This window comes from Micromonas commoda, chromosome 1, assembly GCF_000090985.2.
Source record: "Micromonas commoda chromosome 1, complete sequence".
Lineage (NCBI taxonomy): Eukaryota > Viridiplantae > Chlorophyta > Mamiellophyceae > Mamiellales > Mamiellaceae > Micromonas > Micromonas commoda.
In genome coordinates this window covers 1,871,971-1,892,794 of record NC_013038.1, presented here as the reverse complement: position 1 = coordinate 1,892,794, position 20,824 = coordinate 1,871,971, and the positions used below count along the sequence as shown (strand labels likewise).

General features: G+C 64.1%; 10 protein-coding genes across 10 annotated transcripts; 5 read left to right on the top strand and 5 right to left on the bottom strand.

Annotated features, from left to right (window-relative positions):
- Positions 1–269: 269 nt before the first annotated feature.
- MICPUN_89851 (ribosomal protein L3) lies at positions 270–1,988 on the top strand. The gene is made up of 2 exons (XM_002507702.1): positions 270–301; positions 731–1,988. The coding sequence occupies exon 2, from the start codon at positions 731–733 to the stop codon at positions 1,886–1,888; it is 1,158 nt and encodes a 385-aa protein (XP_002507748.1). The 5' UTR covers positions 270–301; the 3' UTR covers positions 1,889–1,988.
- Positions 1,989–2,199: 211 nt separating this feature from the next.
- Positions 2,200–3,089, bottom strand: MICPUN_98572 (predicted protein; the record flags this gene model as incomplete). Its single annotated transcript, XM_002507315.1, has 4 exons — positions 2,200–2,386; positions 2,594–2,667; positions 2,727–2,803; positions 2,993–3,089. The coding sequence occupies 4 exons, from the start codon at positions 3,087–3,089 to the stop codon at positions 2,200–2,202; spliced, it is 435 nt and encodes a 144-aa protein (XP_002507361.1).
- Positions 3,090–3,868: 779 nt separating this feature from the next.
- MICPUN_98571 (predicted protein) lies at positions 3,869–6,612 on the top strand (the record flags this gene model as incomplete). Its single annotated transcript, XM_002507701.1, has 4 exons — positions 3,869–5,530; positions 5,594–5,762; positions 5,829–6,016; positions 6,076–6,612. 4 exons carry the CDS (start codon positions 3,869–3,871, stop codon positions 6,610–6,612), a joined length of 2,556 nt encoding a protein of 851 aa, XP_002507747.1.
- A 100-nt stretch (positions 6,613–6,712) lies between these two features.
- MICPUN_55546 (predicted protein) lies at positions 6,713–8,526 on the bottom strand (the record flags this gene model as incomplete). The annotated part of the gene is made up of 4 exons (XM_002507314.1): positions 6,713–6,899; positions 6,966–7,348; positions 7,620–7,824; positions 7,916–8,526. 4 exons carry the CDS (start codon positions 8,524–8,526, stop codon positions 6,713–6,715), a joined length of 1,386 nt encoding a protein of 461 aa, XP_002507360.1.
- Positions 8,527–9,119: 593 nt separating this feature from the next.
- MICPUN_98569 (predicted protein) lies at positions 9,120–10,166 on the top strand (the record flags this gene model as incomplete). Its single annotated transcript, XM_002507700.1, has 1 exon — positions 9,120–10,166. The coding sequence occupies one exon, from the start codon at positions 9,120–9,122 to the stop codon at positions 10,164–10,166; it is 1,047 nt and encodes a 348-aa protein (XP_002507746.1).
- Positions 10,167–11,579: 1,413 nt separating this feature from the next.
- Positions 11,580–12,912, top strand: MICPUN_107620 (predicted protein). The gene has a single exon (XM_002507699.1). The coding sequence runs from the start codon at positions 11,607–11,609 to the stop codon at positions 12,864–12,866; it is 1,260 nt and encodes a 419-aa protein (XP_002507745.1). The 5' UTR covers positions 11,580–11,606; the 3' UTR covers positions 12,867–12,912.
- A 110-nt stretch (positions 12,913–13,022) lies between these two features.
- On the bottom strand, positions 13,023–14,588 carry MICPUN_55543 (predicted protein; the record flags this gene model as incomplete). Its single annotated transcript, XM_002507313.1, has 1 exon — positions 13,023–14,588. The coding sequence occupies one exon, from the start codon at positions 14,586–14,588 to the stop codon at positions 13,023–13,025; it is 1,566 nt and encodes a 521-aa protein (XP_002507359.1).
- Positions 14,589–14,857: 269 nt separating this feature from the next.
- Positions 14,858–16,948, top strand: MICPUN_98566 (predicted protein; the record flags this gene model as incomplete). The annotated part of the gene is made up of 1 exon (XM_002507698.1): positions 14,858–16,948. One exon carries the CDS (start codon positions 14,858–14,860, stop codon positions 16,946–16,948), a length of 2,091 nt encoding a protein of 696 aa, XP_002507744.1.
- A 78-nt stretch (positions 16,949–17,026) lies between these two features.
- MICPUN_77808 (predicted protein) lies at positions 17,027–18,751 on the bottom strand (the record flags this gene model as incomplete). The annotated part of the gene is made up of 1 exon (XM_002507312.1): positions 17,027–18,751. The coding sequence occupies one exon, from the start codon at positions 18,749–18,751 to the stop codon at positions 17,027–17,029; it is 1,725 nt and encodes a 574-aa protein (XP_002507358.1).
- A 904-nt stretch (positions 18,752–19,655) lies between these two features.
- Positions 19,656–20,756, bottom strand: MICPUN_98564 (predicted protein; the record flags this gene model as incomplete). The annotated part of the gene is made up of 1 exon (XM_002507311.1): positions 19,656–20,756. The coding sequence occupies one exon, from the start codon at positions 20,754–20,756 to the stop codon at positions 19,656–19,658; it is 1,101 nt and encodes a 366-aa protein (XP_002507357.1).
- Positions 20,757–20,824: the final 68 nt, after the last annotated feature.

The following is a 20,824-nucleotide window of genomic DNA, read 5'->3' as shown; positions in this document are numbered from 1 at the left end:
CGCCGAGGCGGAAAACAACAACGACGGACGGATCGGATCGAAAATCGGGAGCACGCGTTGTGAGCAAATGCCAAACTGACTATCTATTTAGAAAAGTGAAATACAAACGCAAATAGGGAGGTTGATGACCGGGCGGGAAGTGCCGAGATCCCAAAACGTTTCCGGTTTTCCTGCGTTTCTTGATTTTCGCCAAATCATCGCGAGCGAGCAGCGCCAAAAAACTTGTGAAGCCCCTCGAGAGGAACGGGAAGCCCTTTTATCGCAGCGCTCGACGTCCCATCGTCGAAAGGAGACTAGCAAGGTGAGCACGCGCGCTCGCTCGATCCATCCCGCCGCCGCTATCGTCGTTCGTCGCGCGGCACGTCGCCGACCGTCGCGCCCGCACCGGGAGACGCGCGAGAACGACGGCGACGACGCCTCGGTTTTTTTCCGGCGCGACGCGATTTAGGGTTTTCGGCGTTCCGCGGCCGGTCTCGCGCGCGTCTCGGCAGCGCCGAACGCGATCCGCGTCGACGCACGGGACCTAAAGTCGTGGAGACGTCCCTCGGCGCCGGGCGAGCGCCGCGCGGCGCCGCCGGACGCACCCCGCGCCCCGCACTCGACCCCAGCCGCGCGCGCGAAAACCCTCATCCGGGCCGTCCCACGAAAAAGAAAACCTCTCCCCACCGCCGATCGATCGCACCAGTCTCACCGATCCCCCCTCGCCGTTCTCCCACCGACGAAACCACAGATGTCTCACCGCAAGTTCGAGCACCCCCGTCTCGGTCACCTTGGCTTCCTCCCCAAGAAGCGCTCCCAGCGCGCCAGGGGCAAGTGCAAGAAGTTCCCCAGGGACGACGCGTCCAAGGAGCCCCACCTCACCGCGTTCATGGGTTTCAAGGCGGGCATGACGCACGTGGTCCGCGACGTGGACAAGCCCGGGTCCAAGCTCCACAAGAAGGAGACGCTCGAGGCGGTCACCATCGTCGAGACCCCCGCGATGGTGGTCGTCGGCGTCGTCGGCTACGTCAAGACCCCGCAGGGCCTGCGCGCGCTCAACACCGTGTGGGCGGAGCACCTCAACGACGAGATTCGACGCCGCTTTTACAAGAACTGGTTCAAGTCCAAGAAGAAGGCTTTCACCAAGTACGCCAAGAAGTACACCAACGGCACGATCCAGCAGGAGCTCGACAACCTTCGCAAGAACGCCGACGTCGTCCGCGTCATTGCGCACACCCAGGTTCGCAAAGTTAAGAATCTCAAACAAAAGAAGGCGCACGTCATGGAGATTCAAGTCAACGGCGGCGACGCCGCCGCCAAGGTTGACTTTGCCTACAAGTTCTTCGAGAAGGCCATCCCCGTCGACGCCGTGTTCAACAAGGACGAGATGATCGACTGCATCTCCGTCTCCAAGGGTAAGGGTTTCGAGGGCGTCGTCACCCGTTGGGGCGTCACCCGCCTGCCCCGCAAGACGCACCGAGGTTTGCGCAAGGTTGGATGCATCGGCGCGTGGCACCCCGCGCGCGTCGCGTTCACCGTCGCCAGGCCCGGCCAACACGGCTACCACCACCGCACGGAAATTAACAAGAAAATCTACCGCGTGGGCAAGGAGGGTGAGGATTCGCACAAGGCGACTACGGAGCACGACGCGACTGATAAGGACATCACCCCCATGGGCGGCTTCCCCCACTACGGCATCGTCAAGAACGATTACCTCATGATCAAGGGTGGCATCGCGGGCCCGCGGAAGAGGGTCATCACCCTCCGCCAGTCCCTCTTCAAGCAGACTTCGCGGGTCGCGCAGGAGGAGATTGCCATCAAGTTTATCGACACGTCGTCCAAGTTTGGCCACGGCAGGTTCCAAACCGCCGAGGAGAAGGCGAAGACGTACGGCCGCGTCAAGGCTTGAGGCGTTTTTTGAATGGGAAACGCTCGGGAGGACGTCGCCCCGTAGTTTTATTAGCCGAGTTTACTTGCAATACGCACAATATACATGCGAGTCGACTCAGAGCGAGTTGTGTTTTGTTCTCTCGTTGGTTTTATTTCAAGGCGCCAAGTCGCGGCGGCTCCGGGCCGACCCCACTCCAGGCTGGCTCGCTTCCCTCCCCCACTACTAGCAAGTACAGTGCATTTCATTTTCGGCGATTAGCTCTTTTCATCCTCCCCAATCGGCGCGCGCAATCGCGGATCCTCAGACTCTTCTAAGTACCTCGCGCGAGCTTAGAGGATCTTGTCGATGGACTTGGAGATGGACTCCTTGAGCGCCGCGCGGTCGGGCTTGAACAGCAGGTTCTGGTAGATGTAAAAGCCGGAGAAGCCGATGCCGACGAGCTCGAGGAGGTCGGGGATGAGCGGGAGGCCGTCGATGGACTTGAGCACGCCGTTCGCGGCGACGAGGCCCACGAGGCTGTGGTGGTCGTGAGGGGAGGTCGGGGTTTGGGTCAGCTTTTACCGTCAGATCGATGCAATCGGCGGGGCCGGCGTCGAGGAGAGAGGTGGGTCTCCCGGAGACGCGGTGACGCGTCGTCGTCGGGACGGGGGCGGGGCGGGCGGCTCGGGGTCTAAACCCTAAAACCCTCACGACGTGCGCGGTCCCAAAAACGTCTATCCTTACCCGAAGATGCCGAGGGTCACCACCGCGGGCTTCTCCTCGGTGTCGTCCCACTTTTCGGACACGGTGGCGGTGACCTATAAACAAAAAACCATGTCATTCTAATTGCCCATACAAAGATTAAAAATAAACTCACCTCCTGGAGCTTCTTGTTGAGGTCCTCGGTCTGGGACGCGGCGCGGACGGTGAGGGACGCGGCGCGAGCCTTGGGAGCTGCGTGAATTGAGAGGAGACGCGGGAGGTGGAACCGAAGGGAGGTCAGTATTCGGCGGGAGGTGGGGTCGAAGTCGAACGAGAGGCTCGTCCACGAGCGTAATCAATCTTCAGGTGAGAGGAGCAGAGGGGAACAACAAGACGAGATCGAGATTTGTCGGTTCGTGGGGAGATGCCGGTGCCGCGTACCGGCGACGCGGGCCTTGAGGGCGGCGGGTCGGCCCACGAAGGCGGAGGCGCGGGGCTTGGCACCGGCCGCCTTGGGGGCGAGCACGGCGCGGGTCATGGCGTTCACGGCGACGACGGACATGGCGACGATCTCTTTTGTGTTTTGAAACTGCGGCAGTGGTGGCGGGGGGCGGTGGGAGTGGGCGGGTGAGCGCGGCGATCGCGACGGGCGAGTGCGACGAACGCGGGCGCGAGGCGTGAAAACGTCCCTCCGACGCGTGACCCTCGAGGTCGACGACGATCGAAGCCGGCGACGGGGCGAACGGCGCGCGCGGCTCGGGCGCGATCCGAGGCCGCGCCCGAGAGATCATCGTCGCGGCAACCGGGGAGAGATGATATTTTTTGGGTGCGAGCTGGTGTGCCGATTCGGGCGCGCGCGCTTCGGGGTGGGCCACGCGCGCGAGCGCGACGCGCGGGGCGACGCCCCGAAGCGCGCCCGTGTCGGGGGAAACATCGCGAGCGCTCGGACCTACCTTGACGTGTGACGAAGTGCGCGACTCGGCGGCGAAGGTTGTTTCTTTTCCTTCCCCCTCCGCCGCGCGCACCGCGCCTCGGAGCCGCATAAAAAATCTACCGGGCGAATCAGAGGAAATCTCCCGCTAAAACCGGTGCCACCGTGGATTTTCCGCTTTCGGGGGTTCAAATCGGGGTTCAAATCGTCCAGTGCGAGTCGGGCGGGCGAGAATTTGAAAGGCGACGGGCCTCCAAACGTCGGTGAAATTCTCGCGACCCGTATCCTGCGAGTAATAAAGGTTTTTGCTGGTATCGAACCGCCCCGGGGAGCGTTTCCTCACATTGATTGGGGGGGCCGGCCGCGCGCGGGGCCTCGGATGGCCGATGTCGTTCGGGGGTAAAGCGGCGCACGATGCGCTGCAACGTCTCGCCATCTCCGTCGACCCACCCCGCGCCTTCGTCGACCGCGACGTCCGCGCCGCCAACCTCCGCCGGCTCCGCGACGACGCCGTCGGCGAGTGCCTCCGGATCTTCCAGCTGTGCGCAGCGCCCGCGCTGGGGGACGGGGGAAACCTTCGCCTGGTGTTGACGCCGTGCGTGCGATGGTGCGTGTGCGCGAGGCTGTTGCGGGCGGTGGGTCGGCGGGTGGACGAGGCGGTGCGGCGGGACGTGGCGGCGGCGGTGGAGGCCGTCGCCGCCGCCGCGCGCGAGCGCGTCGAGCGCGACGAGGAGGACCAAAGATCCGACGGATTCGCCCAGTCGGACGGCGGTCCGTCGACGGCGACGACGCAGCCGGCGCGGTATCGTTCCCCCGTCGAGAGGACGATGACGGTCAAGCCGCGGCGAAGCGACCGGAGCACCACCGGCTCGTCCCAAACGCGTCTCATCGAGGACGCCGAGCGCGTCGTCGCGGCGCTCGCGGACCAGATGCTCGGCGGATGGAAAGGCGCGCCGGCGGAAAGCGGCGACTCACCGGGCGGTGACCCGACGGACGACGCGGAGCGCGAGTGGCGCGACGTCGCGAACGACGCCGCGCGCGACTTCGCCGACGCCGTCGAGCACCCGCTCGCGAGCGCGCTCCTCCGCGACTCAGACGATGTCGGATTAGCCGTGACCGAGTGCGTCGATCGGATGCTCACCCCCGCAGCCGTCGCCGTCGCCAACGCCGCCGCGCGCGTCGCCGCCGGCGCGGATGATGTCACGCGCGAGGGCCATTCGCATTGGACGGCGTTCGAGCCACCCGCGGCGTGCGCCACCGCCGCCGCGGATTGCTGCGATCGCGTCCGGACAGCCGCGGAGAAAGCCTTTTCGAGATTAAGACTCGAGAATGAGAAAGAGAATGAGGGACGCGAGCACGATCGAGGGACATCCGCCGGGGGTGGGTTCGGGTTCGGGTTCGGCATCGCGGCGTTCACGGGGAGCGCGGGTGCGGGGGGCGGTGACTCACCGGGCGGTGACTCACCGGGTACCCGTGATTTTCCCCGATCCCGCGACACCCGCGCGACGTCGCTGGCGCGTCTGGCGCTGAGACGAACGTGCGAGGCGGGAACAGTCGCGGAGGAGCTGGCGGTTGTAGCGAGGACGGCGCACGCGGCGGTCTCGGCGGTTTCAGCGGTTTCGAGGCATGGTTCGCGAATGAGAACCCGAAGGTCGGGAGTTAAAACCCCGCACGGGGCGACGACGACGGCGAATTCGGAGGAGGAGGAGGAGGAGGAGGAGGGGATTCGGGCGGCGAGGGCGGACGCGAGACGCGCGCTGCGTTCGTGCGACAGCGCGGCGCGTTGCGCTCGCGCGCTCGCGGACAAAAAAATCACTGCCGCGCTCTACCTCCCCCTTATCACAGTCGCTACTAGAGGAACGACGAACTCGCTCGCCGCCGCCGGGAGACGAAGAGGCGGAGGGTTCGTCGTGATTCACGGGTCGCAGGCGGCGAGAGACTTCGCCAGGGAAGGAGACGGCATCGCGCTCGCGGCGGGCTTCGATACCGAGTTCGTGCGGCACCCGACCGGTCCCTTCCTCGCGCATTTCGTCGCGGCGTGCGGAGCGGTGCGTTTATTTTTTATTTTCGTATGGGCAATTAGTTAGATTGACGTCGTGTTTTGTTCGCAGGTGGAGGCGGCGTTGCGATCGCAGCGAACTCTCGACGTGAACGACGACGACGACGACGACGAGGGGAGGGACGATCCCGTCGAAGGAACGCGCGCCCCGGGGGGAAGGGAGACGAGAATCTCGCGTTGGATGTCAGTCCCGACGATTCGGCAAAGTCGGCGAGAGGGAGGTGCGTTTATTTTTTGTTTTCGTATGGGCAATTCGACTGACGTGGTTTTTTTTTACCTTCTCGAAGACGGGTCCGCGGAGCGCGACGCGTACGCGCGGGCGGCGGCGCGTGTCGTGTTGTGCGCGTGTCGCACCGTCCGCGGCGGCGATGCGCTCGATTTCGTCCACGATCTGTTCCCGCCCGCCGCGGGTTTCGTCGCGGGGACGGCGCAGCCCTCCGAGACGGCGGGATTTTACGACGAGGAAATGATCCGGGTGAGTTTATTTTCATTTTCGTATGGGCAATTAGAGTGACGTGGTTTTGTTTTAAACAGGAGGAGGATTCCTTTGCCTCCGAGCCGAACTCCACGGATGGAGGACGCGAGCCGGTTCGAGAAGGCGGCGCGGGGGGAAGGGACGCGACGGGAACGACGCGGGGAAAGACGTCTTCTTACCAAAACTCCACGGCGGGTTCGGTCGGAACGAACGAGCGCCGTTTGAAAGCGAGAGTTCAAACCGCGGCGGTTTCAAACGGCGGTTTCAAACGACGAGAGTTTTCGCCGGTGGAGGTGCGGGTCACGCGTCGACGCGTCGTCGTCACGTCACGGGACGGGTTCGTCGTGAGCCGGGACGAAGGCGTTTTAGAAGGTTCCAGAAGGTTGGACGGGGGCGTTCCGACCGACCTTCGCGCGTGGTGCGTCGTCTGCGTCGTCTCCGAACAGACGCTCGAGCCGACTCTTCGGGGTTCGGTTCATCCGTCGCGGCTGGCGCAGCTGGAGCCGGGGACGACGTCGATCCGGCTGGACCCGCGCGCGTCCAGGGAACGCATGGACGCGCGTCTCCGCGCGCTCCGGTCGGGGAATCGGACGTGATGGGGGGACGCGGTCGAAAGGAAATCGCCTTACTTCGAAAGATGATCGCCTTCGACGAGATTAACTTTCAAATGAAAAATACGAAGGCGCGCGAATAGCGTCATCGGGTCATCACGACGACGGGTTTCATCGCCGCCGCGACGTCGTGCTTGTCGTAGTACGGTCGCAGACGCACCGGCTGGCACAGGATATCCCGACATCCCCTTCCCCCCCCACCCCTCACCCCGCCGTGGCGCTCCGCCCACCGGAGCACATCAGGGTGCGGGGATTGAAAACCGGCGCCGAACCTGTAAACAAAAAAAACACGGCGTCATTCTAATTGCCCATACGAAAATAAAAAAAAATAAACGCACCACTCGTCATCCGCGTCCCCGTCTTCGCTCGAATCGTCCCCCTTGTCCCTCTCAGTCTCGCCGGACTCTCCTCGCCGTTCGCGACCGTTACAACAACCGTTTCGTTCGGGTTCGTGACCAACCCCCCCGAGCCCACTTCTTCCGTGTGCCAGTCGAACCACACCAGGGGGCTTGGCTCCCAGTCGTTCCTTCGTCGTCACGTCCACGCACGCCAGCCAAACCAAAGTGGAAACTCCAAACGGCGCCAGCGTTAATCCTCCCCAAGCCAGAAACAACGCGTACACCAAGAGGACCCACAGCTCCCACGTCTTCACGCAGTCGCCGGCGGTGCACAGCTGTGAGACGCGAGCGACGGCGGCGGCGGCGTACGCGGAGCACGCCAGCTGCGTCGGGGGAAGGGGGGGGGTTACATGGGGTGAGGGGTCGGGTCTGGGGTCGTTGTCGGGGTCGATTCGATATCGCGCGCGGGGGACGGGGGAAGGGGGGGTAGGGTTTAGGGCTCAGGGACGAGTCCGAACGATCGGCGGGGGCGACGGATCGTCGATCGAAACGGTCGAAACGGCCGAAACGGCCCGTCGCCGACTGTTCGGAAACGTCGAACAACTCGTCGGGAAGAAATCTTTCGCAAATAATAAACGCGATGATGAAACTCACCCCGGCGTACAGGAGAAAGCCCGCGAACCATCGCATGTTCCTCGCCGCGATGCACGTCCCGAGCACGGGGCAGTGATGGTCGAACCGTTCCATGCAGTACCCGCACAGACGACAGTGCGAGGTTCTCGGCGGCCGCCACACGTCGCACGTGACGCAGTACTGTATGAGATATATGAGAGATGCAAGTAACGTTAATAAGCAAACACTCGAACGTCTTTCGCAAACAAACGCGCGGATGAAACAAACGGGGAACACGATGAATCGGGGAATCGTCACGCACCGTGTTCGTCACGCACCGCGGGTCGAACTCCGGCGTTCGGCCGTCGAACAGACACGGCCCCTCGGGATCTTCGTGGTGGAGGAGCCTGGCGGGGATGATCGTGCGGATGGGTTGGCCTCGCCAGTCTTTCGCGTACCGCAGGACGAGGTCGATCGTCGGCTCCGTCGTCGACTGCGATGGGGGTCTCGTCTTCGTCGTCGCCTCCTCGCCGTGGCCGGCGTCGGAAGATGAACCGTCGGGAAGGTGATTCGCCGGCTTGACGTAGATCGGTCGATTGGTTGCGAGGTACTCGGCGACGTCCGGTTCGACGCCGCGCGTGTTGGGCGGCACCACCCCCGGGTCGGTGAAGTGCACGAGCGCCAGACCGAGGCACGTCCCGGCGGCGAGGACGACGGATGCGATGCGCCACGACGCGATCGTGATCCAGGCGCCGTCGCGACGATCACCGTCGGCGCCGGCGGGCCAGTCGACGCGCCGCGTGACGCAAAATTCCTGGAGGATGAAGGCGACGACGACCCACCCGACGATGACGACGCATCCGAAGGGCCGGTCGGACCACTTGACGAGCTTGGCGGGGGCTGGGGATGTTTGCGAGGGGACGACGCGCGCGACGTCGGTGGAGGCCATGGCGCGGTCGCTCCCCACCGCGAGCGCGGTCGTGTGGAGCGGCGTGTGGTGCCAGCCAGCGAGCTCGTCTTGGAAACGACATCGCTGCTTGATAAGCTCTGCTTGATGATGAGTCAAACTGAACTGCTTTCTGCCAACCGTTGAACGTTCGTGCGTTGTTGAGTTTCGAGCCAGAGCGCCGGCGCGCAGCCAGACACGACCCCGGACTTTCCTCGATGGCACCGGTCGTCAAGCGCGGCAGGGGCCGACCCAAGGGGAGCAAGAACAAGGTCAAGAGTGCATCGGCGCCGGTTCCGGCTGTCAAGCGCGGCAGGGGCCGACCCAAGGGGAGCAAAAACAGGAAGACCCCCGACGCAGATCTCGTTGTGGAGCCCGATGTGCTCATATGCCCCATCACGCGAACCGTGTTCCGCGACCCGGTTGTGGTGGTCGACTCTGGACACACGTACGAGAGGAGCGCAGTCTTGGCGCACTTCCGGTGCAACGGGGCCAAGGACCCGCTCACGCGTCGCGCCCTGAGCAGCACGAAGGTGACGACGAACTGGGCGGTGAGACAGATTGTTCAGTTTTGGCTGGACAAGCACCCTGGCGTGATGCCCGACGGGTGGGAGAGTCGCGAGGTTCTGGAGCCGGCGAACGATGACGGGACGCGAACATTCGACGACGAGGGTGACCTCGAAGTGCTCCGGACATGGCGTGCGATGTGCCCTGAACTGCAGGGAAGGTGGCCGGAGGCTGCGCAACCGGAGGATTGGCGAGGTGTAAAGTGGGAAAACGGCCGGGTGGTGGAGCTCGAGTTGGAAGGGTTTGGCTTGATTGGAGCCTTGCCGGCTGAGATTGGGCGCCTGAATGCGTTATCGACGTTGAATCTCACGTCCAACAAGCTGAGGAGTTTGCCGGCGGAGATCGGACAGCTCACGTCGCTGAGGAGGTTGGAACTCAGCAGCAATCAGCTGACGAGCGTGCCTGCGGAGATCGGGCTGCTCACGTCGCTGAGGCAGCTGCACCTCATCTGCAATCAGCTGACGAGCGTGCCGGCGGAGATCGGGCAGCTCACGTCGCTGAAGGAGTTGTCCCTCGCTGGCACTGAGCTGAGGAGTTTGCCGGCTGAGATCTGGCAGCTCACGTCGCTGGAGGTGTTGGAGCTCCAGAACAATCATTTGACGAGCGTGCCGGCGGAGATCGGGCAGCTCACGTCGCTGAGGGAGTTGCACCTCGGCGGCAATTGGCGGCTGACGAGCGTGCCGGCGGAGATCGGACAGCTCACGTCGCTGCAGGTGTTGGACCTCAGCCGCAATCAGCTGACGAGCGCGCCGGCGGAGATCGGGCAGCTCGCGTCGCTGACGGAGTTGTTCCTCCACGACAACCAGTTTACGAGCGTGCCGGCGGAGATCGGACAGCTCACGTCGCTGAGGGAGTTGCGCCTCGGCGGCAATCAGCTGACGAGCGTGCCGTCGGAGATTGGGCAGCTCACGTCGCTGAAGGAGTTGTGGCTTTTCGACAATCGGCTGACGAGCGTGCCGGCGGAGATGGGGCAGCTCACGTCGCTGAAGAAGTTGTACCTCCGCGATAACCTGCTGACGAGTGTGCCGACTGTGGTACGCGAGCTTAGAGCGGCGGGCTGCACTGTGGGATGGTAGATTGTAACGCGATACCAACAAAGTCTCAGCGGTCGTTTCTACTCGCCGCGACGAAACAACAGCCGGCTTCGAACACGGTCTTTCTTCGTCTACAAAAGGTCAGCAGGTCAGGATCGCTGACGCAGTCAAACAACTGCTATAGCTCTGTTAGGATCTGTGTGAAACGGTCCCAGCCAGTCATCAGGTGCCACTGTCGAGTTTCAAATCAACAGAGCGCCGAGCGCGCGGCCGGGCACGACCGCGGACTTTCGCTCGATGGCGCCCTCCAAGCGGCACAGGACGTCCGTCGTGTCGCGACCGGCATCCGCGGACGCGAGCTCCGGCGTGCAAACCCGGCGTTCCGCGAGTGTGCAGTGCGACCTTCTCGGCCCCAACGTGGATCTGAACGTTGAGGAGCCCGATGTGCTCTTGTGCCCCATCACGCGAGTCATGTTCCGCGACCCGGTTGTGGTGGTCGACTCTGGACACACGTACGAGAGGAGCGCCATTTTGTCGCACTTCCGCCGCAACGGGGCCAAGGATCCGCTCACGCGTCGCGCCTTGAGCAGCACGAAGGTGATGACGAACTGGGCGGTGAGACAGATTGTTCAGTTTTGGCTGGACAAGCACCCTGGCGTGATGCCCGACGGTTGGGAGAGTCGCGAGGTTCTGGAGCCGTCGAAGGATGACGGGACGCGCAGGATCGATGAGGGGGGTGACGCCAGTGTGCTCCGGGCATGGCGTGCGATGTGCGCTGAACTGCAGGGAAGGTGGCTGGAGGCTGCGCCACCGGAGTATTGGGAAGGGGTGACGATGGAAAACGGTCGGGTGGTGAAGCTTGAGTTGGAAGACTTTTGCCTGACGGGCGCAGTGCCGGCGGAGATCGGGCAGCTCACATTGCTGACGACGTTGAACCTCACCGGCAATCAGCTGACGAGCGTGCCGGCGGAGATCGTGCAGCTCACGTCGCTGACGGTGTTGGACCTCAGCGGCAATGAGCTGACGAGCTTGCCGGCGGAGATCGGGCAGCTCACATCGCTGAGGGAGTTGAACCTCAACTGCAATGAGCTGACGAGCGTGCCGGCGGAGGTCTGGCAGCTCACGTCGCTGACGGAGTTGGGCCTCAGCGGCAATCAGCTGACGAGCGTGCCGGCGGAGATCGGGCAGCTCATGTCGCTGAAGGGGTTGTACCTCGAGGGCAATCAGGTGACGAGCTTGCCGGCGGAGATCGGGCAGCTCACGTCGCTTGAGGGGTTGTACCTCTGCGAAAATCAGCTGATGAGCGTGCCGGCTGCGATACGCGAGCTCAGAGCGGCGAGCTGCGAAGTTCGCATGGATGACGGCGTGACGGTGGACGAAGGGGATGACGCCAGTGTGCTCCGGGCATGGCGTTTGATGTGCCGTGAACTGCAGGAGAGGTGGCCGGAGGCTGCGCGACCGGAGGATTGGGAAGGGGTGACGATGGAAAATGGCCGGGTGGTGGAGCTCGAGTTGGAATGGTTTGGCCTGATCGGAGCGGTGCCAGCTGAGCTTGGGCGCCTGAGCGCGTTGAGGAAGTTGAACCTCGAGGGCAATCAGCTAACGAGCATGCCCGCAGAGATCGGGCAGCTCACATCGCTGACGGAGTTGTCCCTCGGCGAAAATCAGCTGAGGAGTGTGCCGGCGGAGATCGGACAGCTCACGTCACTGACGGAGTTGAACCTCTTCGACAATCAGCTGACGAGCGTGCCTGCGGAGATTGGGCAGCTCACGTCGCTGGTGCAGTTGGACCTCGAATACAATCACCTGACGAGCGTGCCTGCGGAGCTCTGGCAGCTCACGTCGCTGGAGAGGTTGATCCTCGACAACAATCAGCTGACGAGCTTGCCTGCGGAGATTGGGCAGCTCACGTCGCTGAAGGAGTTGGGGCTCCACCACATTCAGCTGACGAGCTTGCCCGCGGAGATTGGGCAGCTCACGTCGCTGAGGGAGGTGCACCTCTACGGCAATCAGCTAACGAGCTTGCCGGCGGAGATCGGACAGCTCACGTCGCTGGAGAAGTTGTACCTCTACGGCAATCAGCTGACGAGCGTGCCTGCGGAGCTCTGGCAGCTCACCTCGCTGGAGGAGTTGGACCTCAAGGACAATCAGCTGACGAACTTGCCGGCGGAGATCGGGCAGCTCACCTCGCTGTGGCAGCTGCACCTCAGCGGCAATCAGCTGACGAGCGTGCCGGCGGAGATCGGGCAGCTCGCGTCGCTGACCGAGTTGGAACTCAACGGCAATCAGCTGACGAGCTTGCCGGCGGAGATCGGGCAGCTCACGTCGCTGAAGGAGTTGGAACTCAACGGCAATCAGCTGACGAGCCTGCCGGCGGAGATCGGGCAGCTCACGTCGCTGAGGTTGTTGAGCCTCAGAGACAATCTGCTGACGAGCGTGCCGGCGGAGATCGGGCAGCTCACGTCGCTGACCGAGTTGGAGCTTCACGGCAATCAGCTGACGAGCGTGCCGGCGGAGATCGGGCTGCTCACGTCGCTGAGGGGGTTGGGCTTCAAGGACAATCAGCTGACGAGCTTGCCGGCGGAGATCGGGCAGCTCACGTCGCTGAGGGGGTTGGGCCTCGAATGCAACCTGCTGACGAGCGTGCCGGCTGCGATACGCGAGCTCAGAGCGGCGGGCTGCACTGTGGGCATGGATGACGGTGTGACGGTGGATGAGTGCTTGCGGCACCTGTCAGCGTAGGCATGGTGTGAGATGGTAGACTGTAACGCGATACCAACAAAGTCTCAGCGGTCGTTTCTACTCGCCGCGACGAAACAACACAGCCAGCTTCGAACACGGTCTTACTTCGTCTACAAAAGGTCAGGATCGAGGGTCAAATCTACTCCGCCGAGGGTCTCACATCCGCACGCGTCCGCACGTCTTGACGCTGTGCCCGCACTCGCCGCAGCCCTTGCACGTGTACCGTCGCTTGCGCGCCCGCTCCGCGTGAACCGTGTCCCCCGACTCCCCCTCGTCGACCGACGTCGGATGTCCATCGGGGTGAACGACTTTCTTTTTATTCTTCGAACCCTTCGGTCGACCGCGTCCGCGCTTGACGACACCCGCCGATTGGGTCGCCGGGAAGGTCCGGCCGGGCTCCTCCTCCGCGACGGTTCGTTTCTCGTCCTTCGTCTCATCAGAGTCGCGGTTCGTGACGTCGAATAAGAAACGTTCCCTCGTCGTCGTCGTCGTCTTGTTCTTGGATCCCTTCGGTCGGCCGCGTTTGCGCTTGACGACGGGCGGTGACTCACCGGGCGGTGACTCACCGACGACGTGAACCGTCTCGAGAACGGGTGCCGGCGCGGGCGCCTCCACGTTCCCCTCCTCGTCCTCCACCTCGAAGACGATGTCGACGCCCTCCTCGTCGAAGTCTTCGATTGTTGGTTCAATCGCCTTTCGCTTGTTCTTGGACCCGGGCGGCCGACCCCTTCGCCGCTTCGCGACGGCGCCGGGATTCGAACCCGCGACGTCGCCGACGGGAACGGGCGTCGCGTCCACCGGGATGGGCGACGGCGAACGCGACAACGACCGCCGCCGCTCCTCGACCGCCTCCGTCGCGAGCGTCTCCAAGCCGGGCGAGCTCGGGATTTTGAACCTCCTCCGCTCCGGCGACGCATTCTCATCCTTCTTCTCGTCGTCCTTCTCATCCTTCTTCTCATCGTCCTTCTCATCGTCCTTCTCGTCATCCTTGTCGTCGTCCTTGTCGTCGTCGTCGTCGTTCGAATCTCGTCTGTCGAATCCAGCGTCGACGTCGCCGAGGCTGAACCGCGGGGGTGGGTTCTTCTGGCAGATCCGTTTGGGCCGCTTGTGTCCGTCGGGCGCCGCGGACGTGCTCGGGACTGAGCGCGACTGAGAATCCGATTTGCCGTCGCAGCTGTCCCTTCCTCCTACCGAACCGCCGGCGCTGCCGAGGAGGATCCGTTCGCCGGTGCCGCCGCCGGATCCCCCGACGGACCCGAGCGTGCCCGCGCTGTCGTTGACGTTCGCGGCGCCGCGAGCGACGTCGCCGGGAGCCGCGGGCGTGTATGGGACGACCGCCGCCCGCACCGGCGTCACCGCCACGGCAACCTTCCGCCTCAGCTCTTCCACCTCCCGGGCGAGCCTCGTCTTCGCAGCCTCGGCGTCCGCGAGCTTGCGCCTGAGCTCGTCCATCTGGAACTGCGCGACGTGCTTCTCCGCGTCGAGCTCCGCGGATCGCGCGGCGGCGGCGTCGCGCGCGGCGTCGCGCTCCGTCTCCATCACGGTGAGCCTGTCCTCGTTGATCATCACGACGCCCTTGTACGATTTCAAATTATTCTCAACGCCGGAGGAGAGGGCGAGCGGCGCGATCGGGTCGTATCGGTGCTTGGAGGCGACCATCGCCTTGTTCCTCGCGCGAGAGGCGTCCAGCTCCGCCTTCTTCCAGCTCCTTCCTTTCGGCATCGTGATCCGGAGAGGTCCGATACGCGTCCGGTGCGGTTTGAAATGTGTCGAGTCCGAGATGCGAAGGTATCCAAATTCAAAACCGAGAATAAACGGTCGAAACAGGAAATACGGATTCTCCAAACACGCGTAAACAGTCACATCACCAAATGCAAAGCTAATTAATAAATGTCCGGGAAATCATTTTTGTTCCTCGCAGCCACTATCGTCTCGCTGTTTTGAACACTCGTCCCTCATCAGTCGAGTCGCGTCCAACTCCGGCGGCCGGGATGCCGACGGACAACCCGCTCGCGCGCATGTGGGGCAAGCTCACCCCCCCCGAACCGCCCCCCGAACCCGCGGCGACTACGGGCGCCGACTACGAGCGTTTGAGAGACGAGCGCGTCGCCCGCAACCGCGCCATCATGAGAGAGCTCGGCATCAACAACCTCGCCTCCACGATGGGCCTCCTCGAGGGCGGCTCCAAGCGCAAGAGAACGGGCGCGCGCGACAATCCCAGGCGGAGCGCGGCCGCACGAGGGCCCGCTCGCACCTCGGCACCCACGCGCCGATCCACGCGGTCCACGCGGCACACCGGGTCCTTCTTCGACGACGTCGACGCCGACGCCCTTCGAGCGACGTTCGGCGACGCCCGCGCGGTGACTCACCGCCCGGTGACTCACCGCGACGCCGCGACGACGCACGAGGACGCGCGAACAGAGGAAGACGAGACGTTCGACGACAGCGGGGTGCTCCGATACGTCGCGTGGGGATCCGCCGACGACGGCCAGGGTCCGTCGCGGGAGCCATCATCGGACGAGACCCAAAACCAAAAAAACCAAAACCAAAACCAAAACCAAAACCACGCCGGCGGTCGACTCGTGGGATTCGCCGAACTGCCCGCGCGTTTCGTCGACGGCACGTGCAAGAAGGGTTTCTACTCCATCGACGCGAGATGCGGCTTACTGGCGGCGGGGGGCGACGGCGGACGATGCGCGGTGTTCGCGCCAGAGCCCGTTTCATTATCCACTGGCGCGGGTGGAAAGACGTACTCGACGGTGCACGAACGAGGACAAACTCGCGACGGGGACGGGGACGAAAAGTCGGCACCCCGGGACGGGGACGGGTCGGAAACGGACGAGGCGGATCGCGCGACGACGGACGAGCGCGGGCGACGGATTCGGCGCCACTCGCCGACGCTGTCGTGGACCGCGCACAGGGGTTGGTGCTCGCAGGCGCAGTTCCCCGATGTCCTCGATTGCGCTTCTTCCGCGACGACGAACGCGTCCCACCTGCTCACCGCCGGCGGCATGGACGGCACGGTGTGCTCGTGGAACCTCGCCGTCAAGTCCGCGGCGACGGGCGCGCCGAAGCTGACGTGGCGCCTCGACGCGGGACGAGGCTCCGGCGTCTTCTCGATGCACCACGCTAGAGACGAGCTCTTGGTCGGGTGCAAGGATTGGACGGTGCGGCGGTGGCGCGTCGGCGAGGGCGTCGTCCGGGGCGCCGTCGATTTGGACCCGGTGGCGTGCGTCGAGTACGACGGTTTGCACGCCGGGGTCGTTCGATGCGTTCGATGGAACGACGCGTCATCGGGCGGTGTCGAGTCCGATTTTTCACACACGTCGGACGGCTTCGGGGGTCATTGGCTATTCGCGTCCTGCGGCGGCGACGGGCGCGTCGCCGTCGTGGACACGCGGATCGCGCCGAGTCGCGCGAAGGTGGCGGGGCTGGACGACGCGCACGGGGGTCGACCGGTCAACTTCGTCGAGTGGGGACGCCGGGGACGGGGAACGGGAACGGGAACGGGCCAGGGCGGAGGGAACGGTTATTACTCGCTGCTTACGTCCGGCGGCGACGCGTTCGTCCGGCTGTGGGACCTCCGCGCCCTCGCGACGTCCCTCGACGAGACGCGACGCACCGGAGACGGCGTTAAGGGTGGCGAGGGCGACGCTCCGATGACGTTGGCGTTGGCGCGAGAGTTCACCGGGCACCACCGCGCGGGTTTGACCAGGCCAAAGACGATAACGCGAGCCGTCTTCGTGTTCGACGGCGACGACGCGCGCGTGGTGACCCCCGGGGAGCAATCGCGAGCGGTGTCGCTGTACAGGCGAGGGCGATCGCGCGGCTTCGAAGAGACGACGCGCGAGGGACCTCATCCAAAGCTCGGAGAGTGCGTGAGCCGCGGGGACGTGGGATTCGATCCAACCGCCGTGTTCTCCCTCGGCGCCACGTGGAACCGCGCACTGGGCGAGTCGTCGTCGTTCGGGTGGAGCCTGGCGCTGGCGAACAAAGGGGAGATCAGGGTGTACGAGCCGGTCCGGGAGGGCGGCGGGTGGGTGGGCGCGGGAGGGTCGAGCGCGGGTGTGTCCGGGGGATGACCGAGACGTTTTGCGCGAATGTACCAAAAACAGTCGCATCTGTCGACGCGTCGATTCGAGCGCTGGGAAGTGCAGCATTCACTCGTCCATCGTTACGCCGTCGTCCAAAACCACATCGCAGCCCGCCGCTTTAAGCTCCCGTATCGCGGCAGGCACGCTCGTCAGCTGATTGTCGTCGAGGTACAACACCCTCAGCGACGTGAGCTGCCAGATCTCCTCCGGCACGCTCGTCAGCTTGTTGTCTCTGAGGTCCAACTCCTTCAGCTCAGTGAGCTGCCCAATCTCCGCCGGCACGCTCGTCAGCTGCTTGCCGTTGAGGTACAACTCCCTCAGCGACGCGAGCTGCCCGATCTCCGCCGGCAAGCTCGTCAGCTGATTGCCGTAGAGGTACAACACCCTCAGCGACGTGAGCTGCCCGATCTCCGCAGGCACGCTCGTCAGCTTGGTGCCGCTGAGGTATAACTTCGTCAGCGACGTGAGCTGCCCAATCTCCGCCGGCACGCTCGTCAGCTGATTGCAGCCGAGGTACAACTCCGTCAGCGACGTGAGCTGCCAGATCTCCGCCGGCACGCTCGTCAGCTCATTGCGTTCGAGGCCCAACTCCTCCAGCGACGTGAGCTGCCCGATCTCCGCCGGCAACTCGTCCAGCAGATTGTCGTCGAGGTACAACACCCTCAGCGACGTAAGCTGCCAGATCTCCTCCGGCACGCTCGTCAGCTGGTTGTCTCTGAGGCCCAACTCCTTCAGCTCAGTGAGCCGCCCAATCTCCGCCGGCACGCTCGTCAGCTGATTGCCGCTGAGGTACAACTCCGTCAGCGACGTGAGCTGCCCGATTTCTGCAGGCACGCTCGTCAGCTGATTGTCGTCGAGGTACAACACCCTCAGCGACGTGAGCTGCCAGATCTCCGCCGGCACGCTCGTCAGCTGATTGTCGTCGAGTTCCAACCCCTCCAGCGACGTGAGCTGCCCAATCTCCGCCGGCACGCTCGTCAGCTGATTGCCGCCGACGTACAACTTCTCAAGCGACGCGAGCTGCCCAATCTCCGCCGGCACGCTCGTCAGCTGGTTGTCTCTGAGGCCCAACTCCTTCAGGTCAGTGAGCTGCCCAATATCCGCCGGCACGCTCGTCAGCTGATTGCCGTTGAGGTCCAACTCCTTCAGCGACGTGAGCTGCCCAATCTCCGCCGGCACGCTCGTCAGCTGATTGCCGTTGAGGTTCAACTTCTCCAGTGACGCGAGCTGTCCGATCTCCGCCGGCACACTCGTCAGCTGATTGCTCTTGAGGTTCAACTCCTCCAGCGAGGTTAGCCTTCCAATCTCCGCCGGCACGCTCGTCAGCTGATTGCCGCCGAGGTACAACCTCTCCAGCGACGTGAGCTGCCCGATCTCCGCCGGCACGCTCGTCAGCCGATTGTCGTCGAGGCACAACTCCTCCAGCGAAGTGAGCTGCCCGATCTCTGCCGGCACGCTCGTCAGCCGATTGTTCCAGAGGTGCAACTCCCTCAGCGACGTGAGCTGCCCGACCTCCGCCGGCACGCTCGTCAGCTGATTGCCGCTGAGGTCCAACCCCGTCAGCGACGTGAGCTGCCCGATCTCCGCCGGCACACTCGTCAGCTGATTGCCGAAGAGGTACAACTCGGTCAGCGATGTGAGCTGCCCGATCTCCGCCGGCACACTCGTCAGCTGGTTGTTGTAGAGGTCCAACACCTCCAACGACGTGAGCTGCCCGATCTCCGCCGGCACACTCGTCAGCTCATTGCCGTCAAGGGCCAACTCGAGCCTCACCACCCGACCGTTTTCCATCGTCACCCCTTCCCAGTGCTCCGGTCGCGCAGCCTCCGGCCACCTCTCCTGCAGTGCAGGGCACGTCGCACGCCATGTCCGGAGCACTTCGAGGTCACCCTCGTCGTCGTCGAACGTTTGCGTCCCATCATCCTTCGACGGCTCCAAAAACTCGCGACTGTCCCAACCATCGGGCGTCACGTCCGGGTGCCTGTCCAGCCAAGCCTGCACGAACTTTCTCACCGCCCAGTTCGTCATCACCTTCGTGCTGCTCAGGGCGCGACGCGTGAGCGGGTCCTTGGCCCCGTTGCGGCGGAAGTGCGACAAGATGGCGCTCCTCTCGTACGTGTGCCCCGAATCGAAAACCATCACCGGATCGCGGAACACGGTTCGCGTGATGGGGCACAAGAGCTCTTCGGGCTCGTCCTCGAGATCTGCATCGGGGGTCTTCCTGTTTTTGCTCCCCTTTGGTCGGCCCCTGCCGCGCTTGACAGCGGGAACCGGCGCCGATGCACTCTTGACCTTGTTCTTGCTGCCCTTGGGTCGGCCCCTGCCGCGCTTGACGACCGGTGCCATCGAACGAAAGTCCGGGGTCGTGCCAGGCTGCGCGCTCGTGCTCTGGGAAATACAAAACTCGCGTGGACAGAAACGGTCAAGTGAGACAAATTTTACGATTTCCGATTTCATCAGGCAGCGACGCCGGTGGATGAGTGCACGCGGACGAGGTGTCTACATTAATAGTCGTACGCCCTTTCAATATCCAGCGCTCCCAACCAGCGCCGCGTACGACTCATTCTCGACCACGAATACACATGGTTGAGAATTTGTACGGATGCTCCATCGGCGCTAAAAGCCCATACAAACACCTTGACCTTGACACCCGGACCATTCGCCGCCTCGAGCGCCGCCGCCGCGGGAGCCGCCGCTACCGCCGCCGGAGCGCGCACCACGCCGCCAGCGGCACGACGACGACCGCCGCGACTCCCACCGCCAGGTCCCCGTCCACCACGCCGACGCCGGCCGCCGATCCCTTTCCGTTGATGGATCCCTCTCCGGAAACCAGCCCGGGCGAAAACGAAAACCAAAACGCGTTTGGATCGCCCGGAGCATTATCCTCCGGCCTGTTCGGGGACGTCCCCCAGTGCACCACCGGCGCCCCTAATTGAAGGACGTTCGCGTCGTCCTCATATATGTCGCTCCTAACCGTCGTGCCTAATTCACCGTCGTTAAACGAACCTTCGTCTTCGTTCCCCCCTTCGTTCGCGTCGTCCTTCTTCCCGTCGTCCTTCTTCCCGTACATTCTTTCGACGATTTCGTCGCACCTTCGCAACTCGCTCGACGAGAACCAACGCGCGCGCTCCGCGCCAACCATCCGCTCGATCCGTCCCACGTCGCCGCGTTCGTACCCCGTCACGATCACGGGCGCCCCCGTCACGTCGTCGAACCGTCCAAACGTCCTCGACCCCGAATCGGACACGAGGTCGCGCCGAGGCGTCGCGAGGTGAAGCATCGTCCGTCGCCACTGGCATCCCCACGCGTCGGCGTTGAAGAGGATCACCATGTCCGCCAACGCCTCGCGCGGGTCGTCCAAACCCCGCGCTAAGTTCTCCGGGGTGTACGCCCCGCGGACGAAGCGCGTGTCGCACCCGTCGACGTGATCTGGGGGAGGATCGTCGTCCGGCATCTCCCGGCCGACGAGGACCATCGTGGTTTTATCGCAGGCGTGATGGCCGGCGTAGGGCCACGCGACTCTGCCCTCGATCTTGGCGACGGCGCCGACGACGTGCACGACGAAGCGGCCGTCGCCCGCGAGCGAACGCCGGTGGACCCTGACCGCGGACTGCAGGGTCGTGAGGAAAGACCTGGACGGAGCGGCGAGGTCCTTGTGCCGCCGATGCGCGGCGTCGTCGCCGCGAGCGAGGAGGATGGCGCCGTCGGTGCGCGCGGGGTGCGGCGTGTTGAGACGCGGCGCGAGGACGAGCGCGATGAGGAGGACCGCCGCGCGGAGGGACCGGGCGCGGGCCATCGTCGTCGGCTCTCGAGGATAGAGCGCGCCCCTCGGAGTGACGCGGGGGCGCTTAATACCCAACAGGA

Bases quoted from the DNA above. Each gene is read 5' to 3' on its own strand.
- MICPUN_107620 (XM_002507699.1), top strand. From the start codon at position 11,607: ATGGAAAATGGCCGGGTGGTGGAGCTCGAGTTGGAATGGTTTGGCCTG.
- MICPUN_89851 (XM_002507702.1), top strand. From the start codon at position 731: ATGTCTCACCGCAAGTTCGAGCACCCCCGTCTCGGTCACCTTGGCTTC.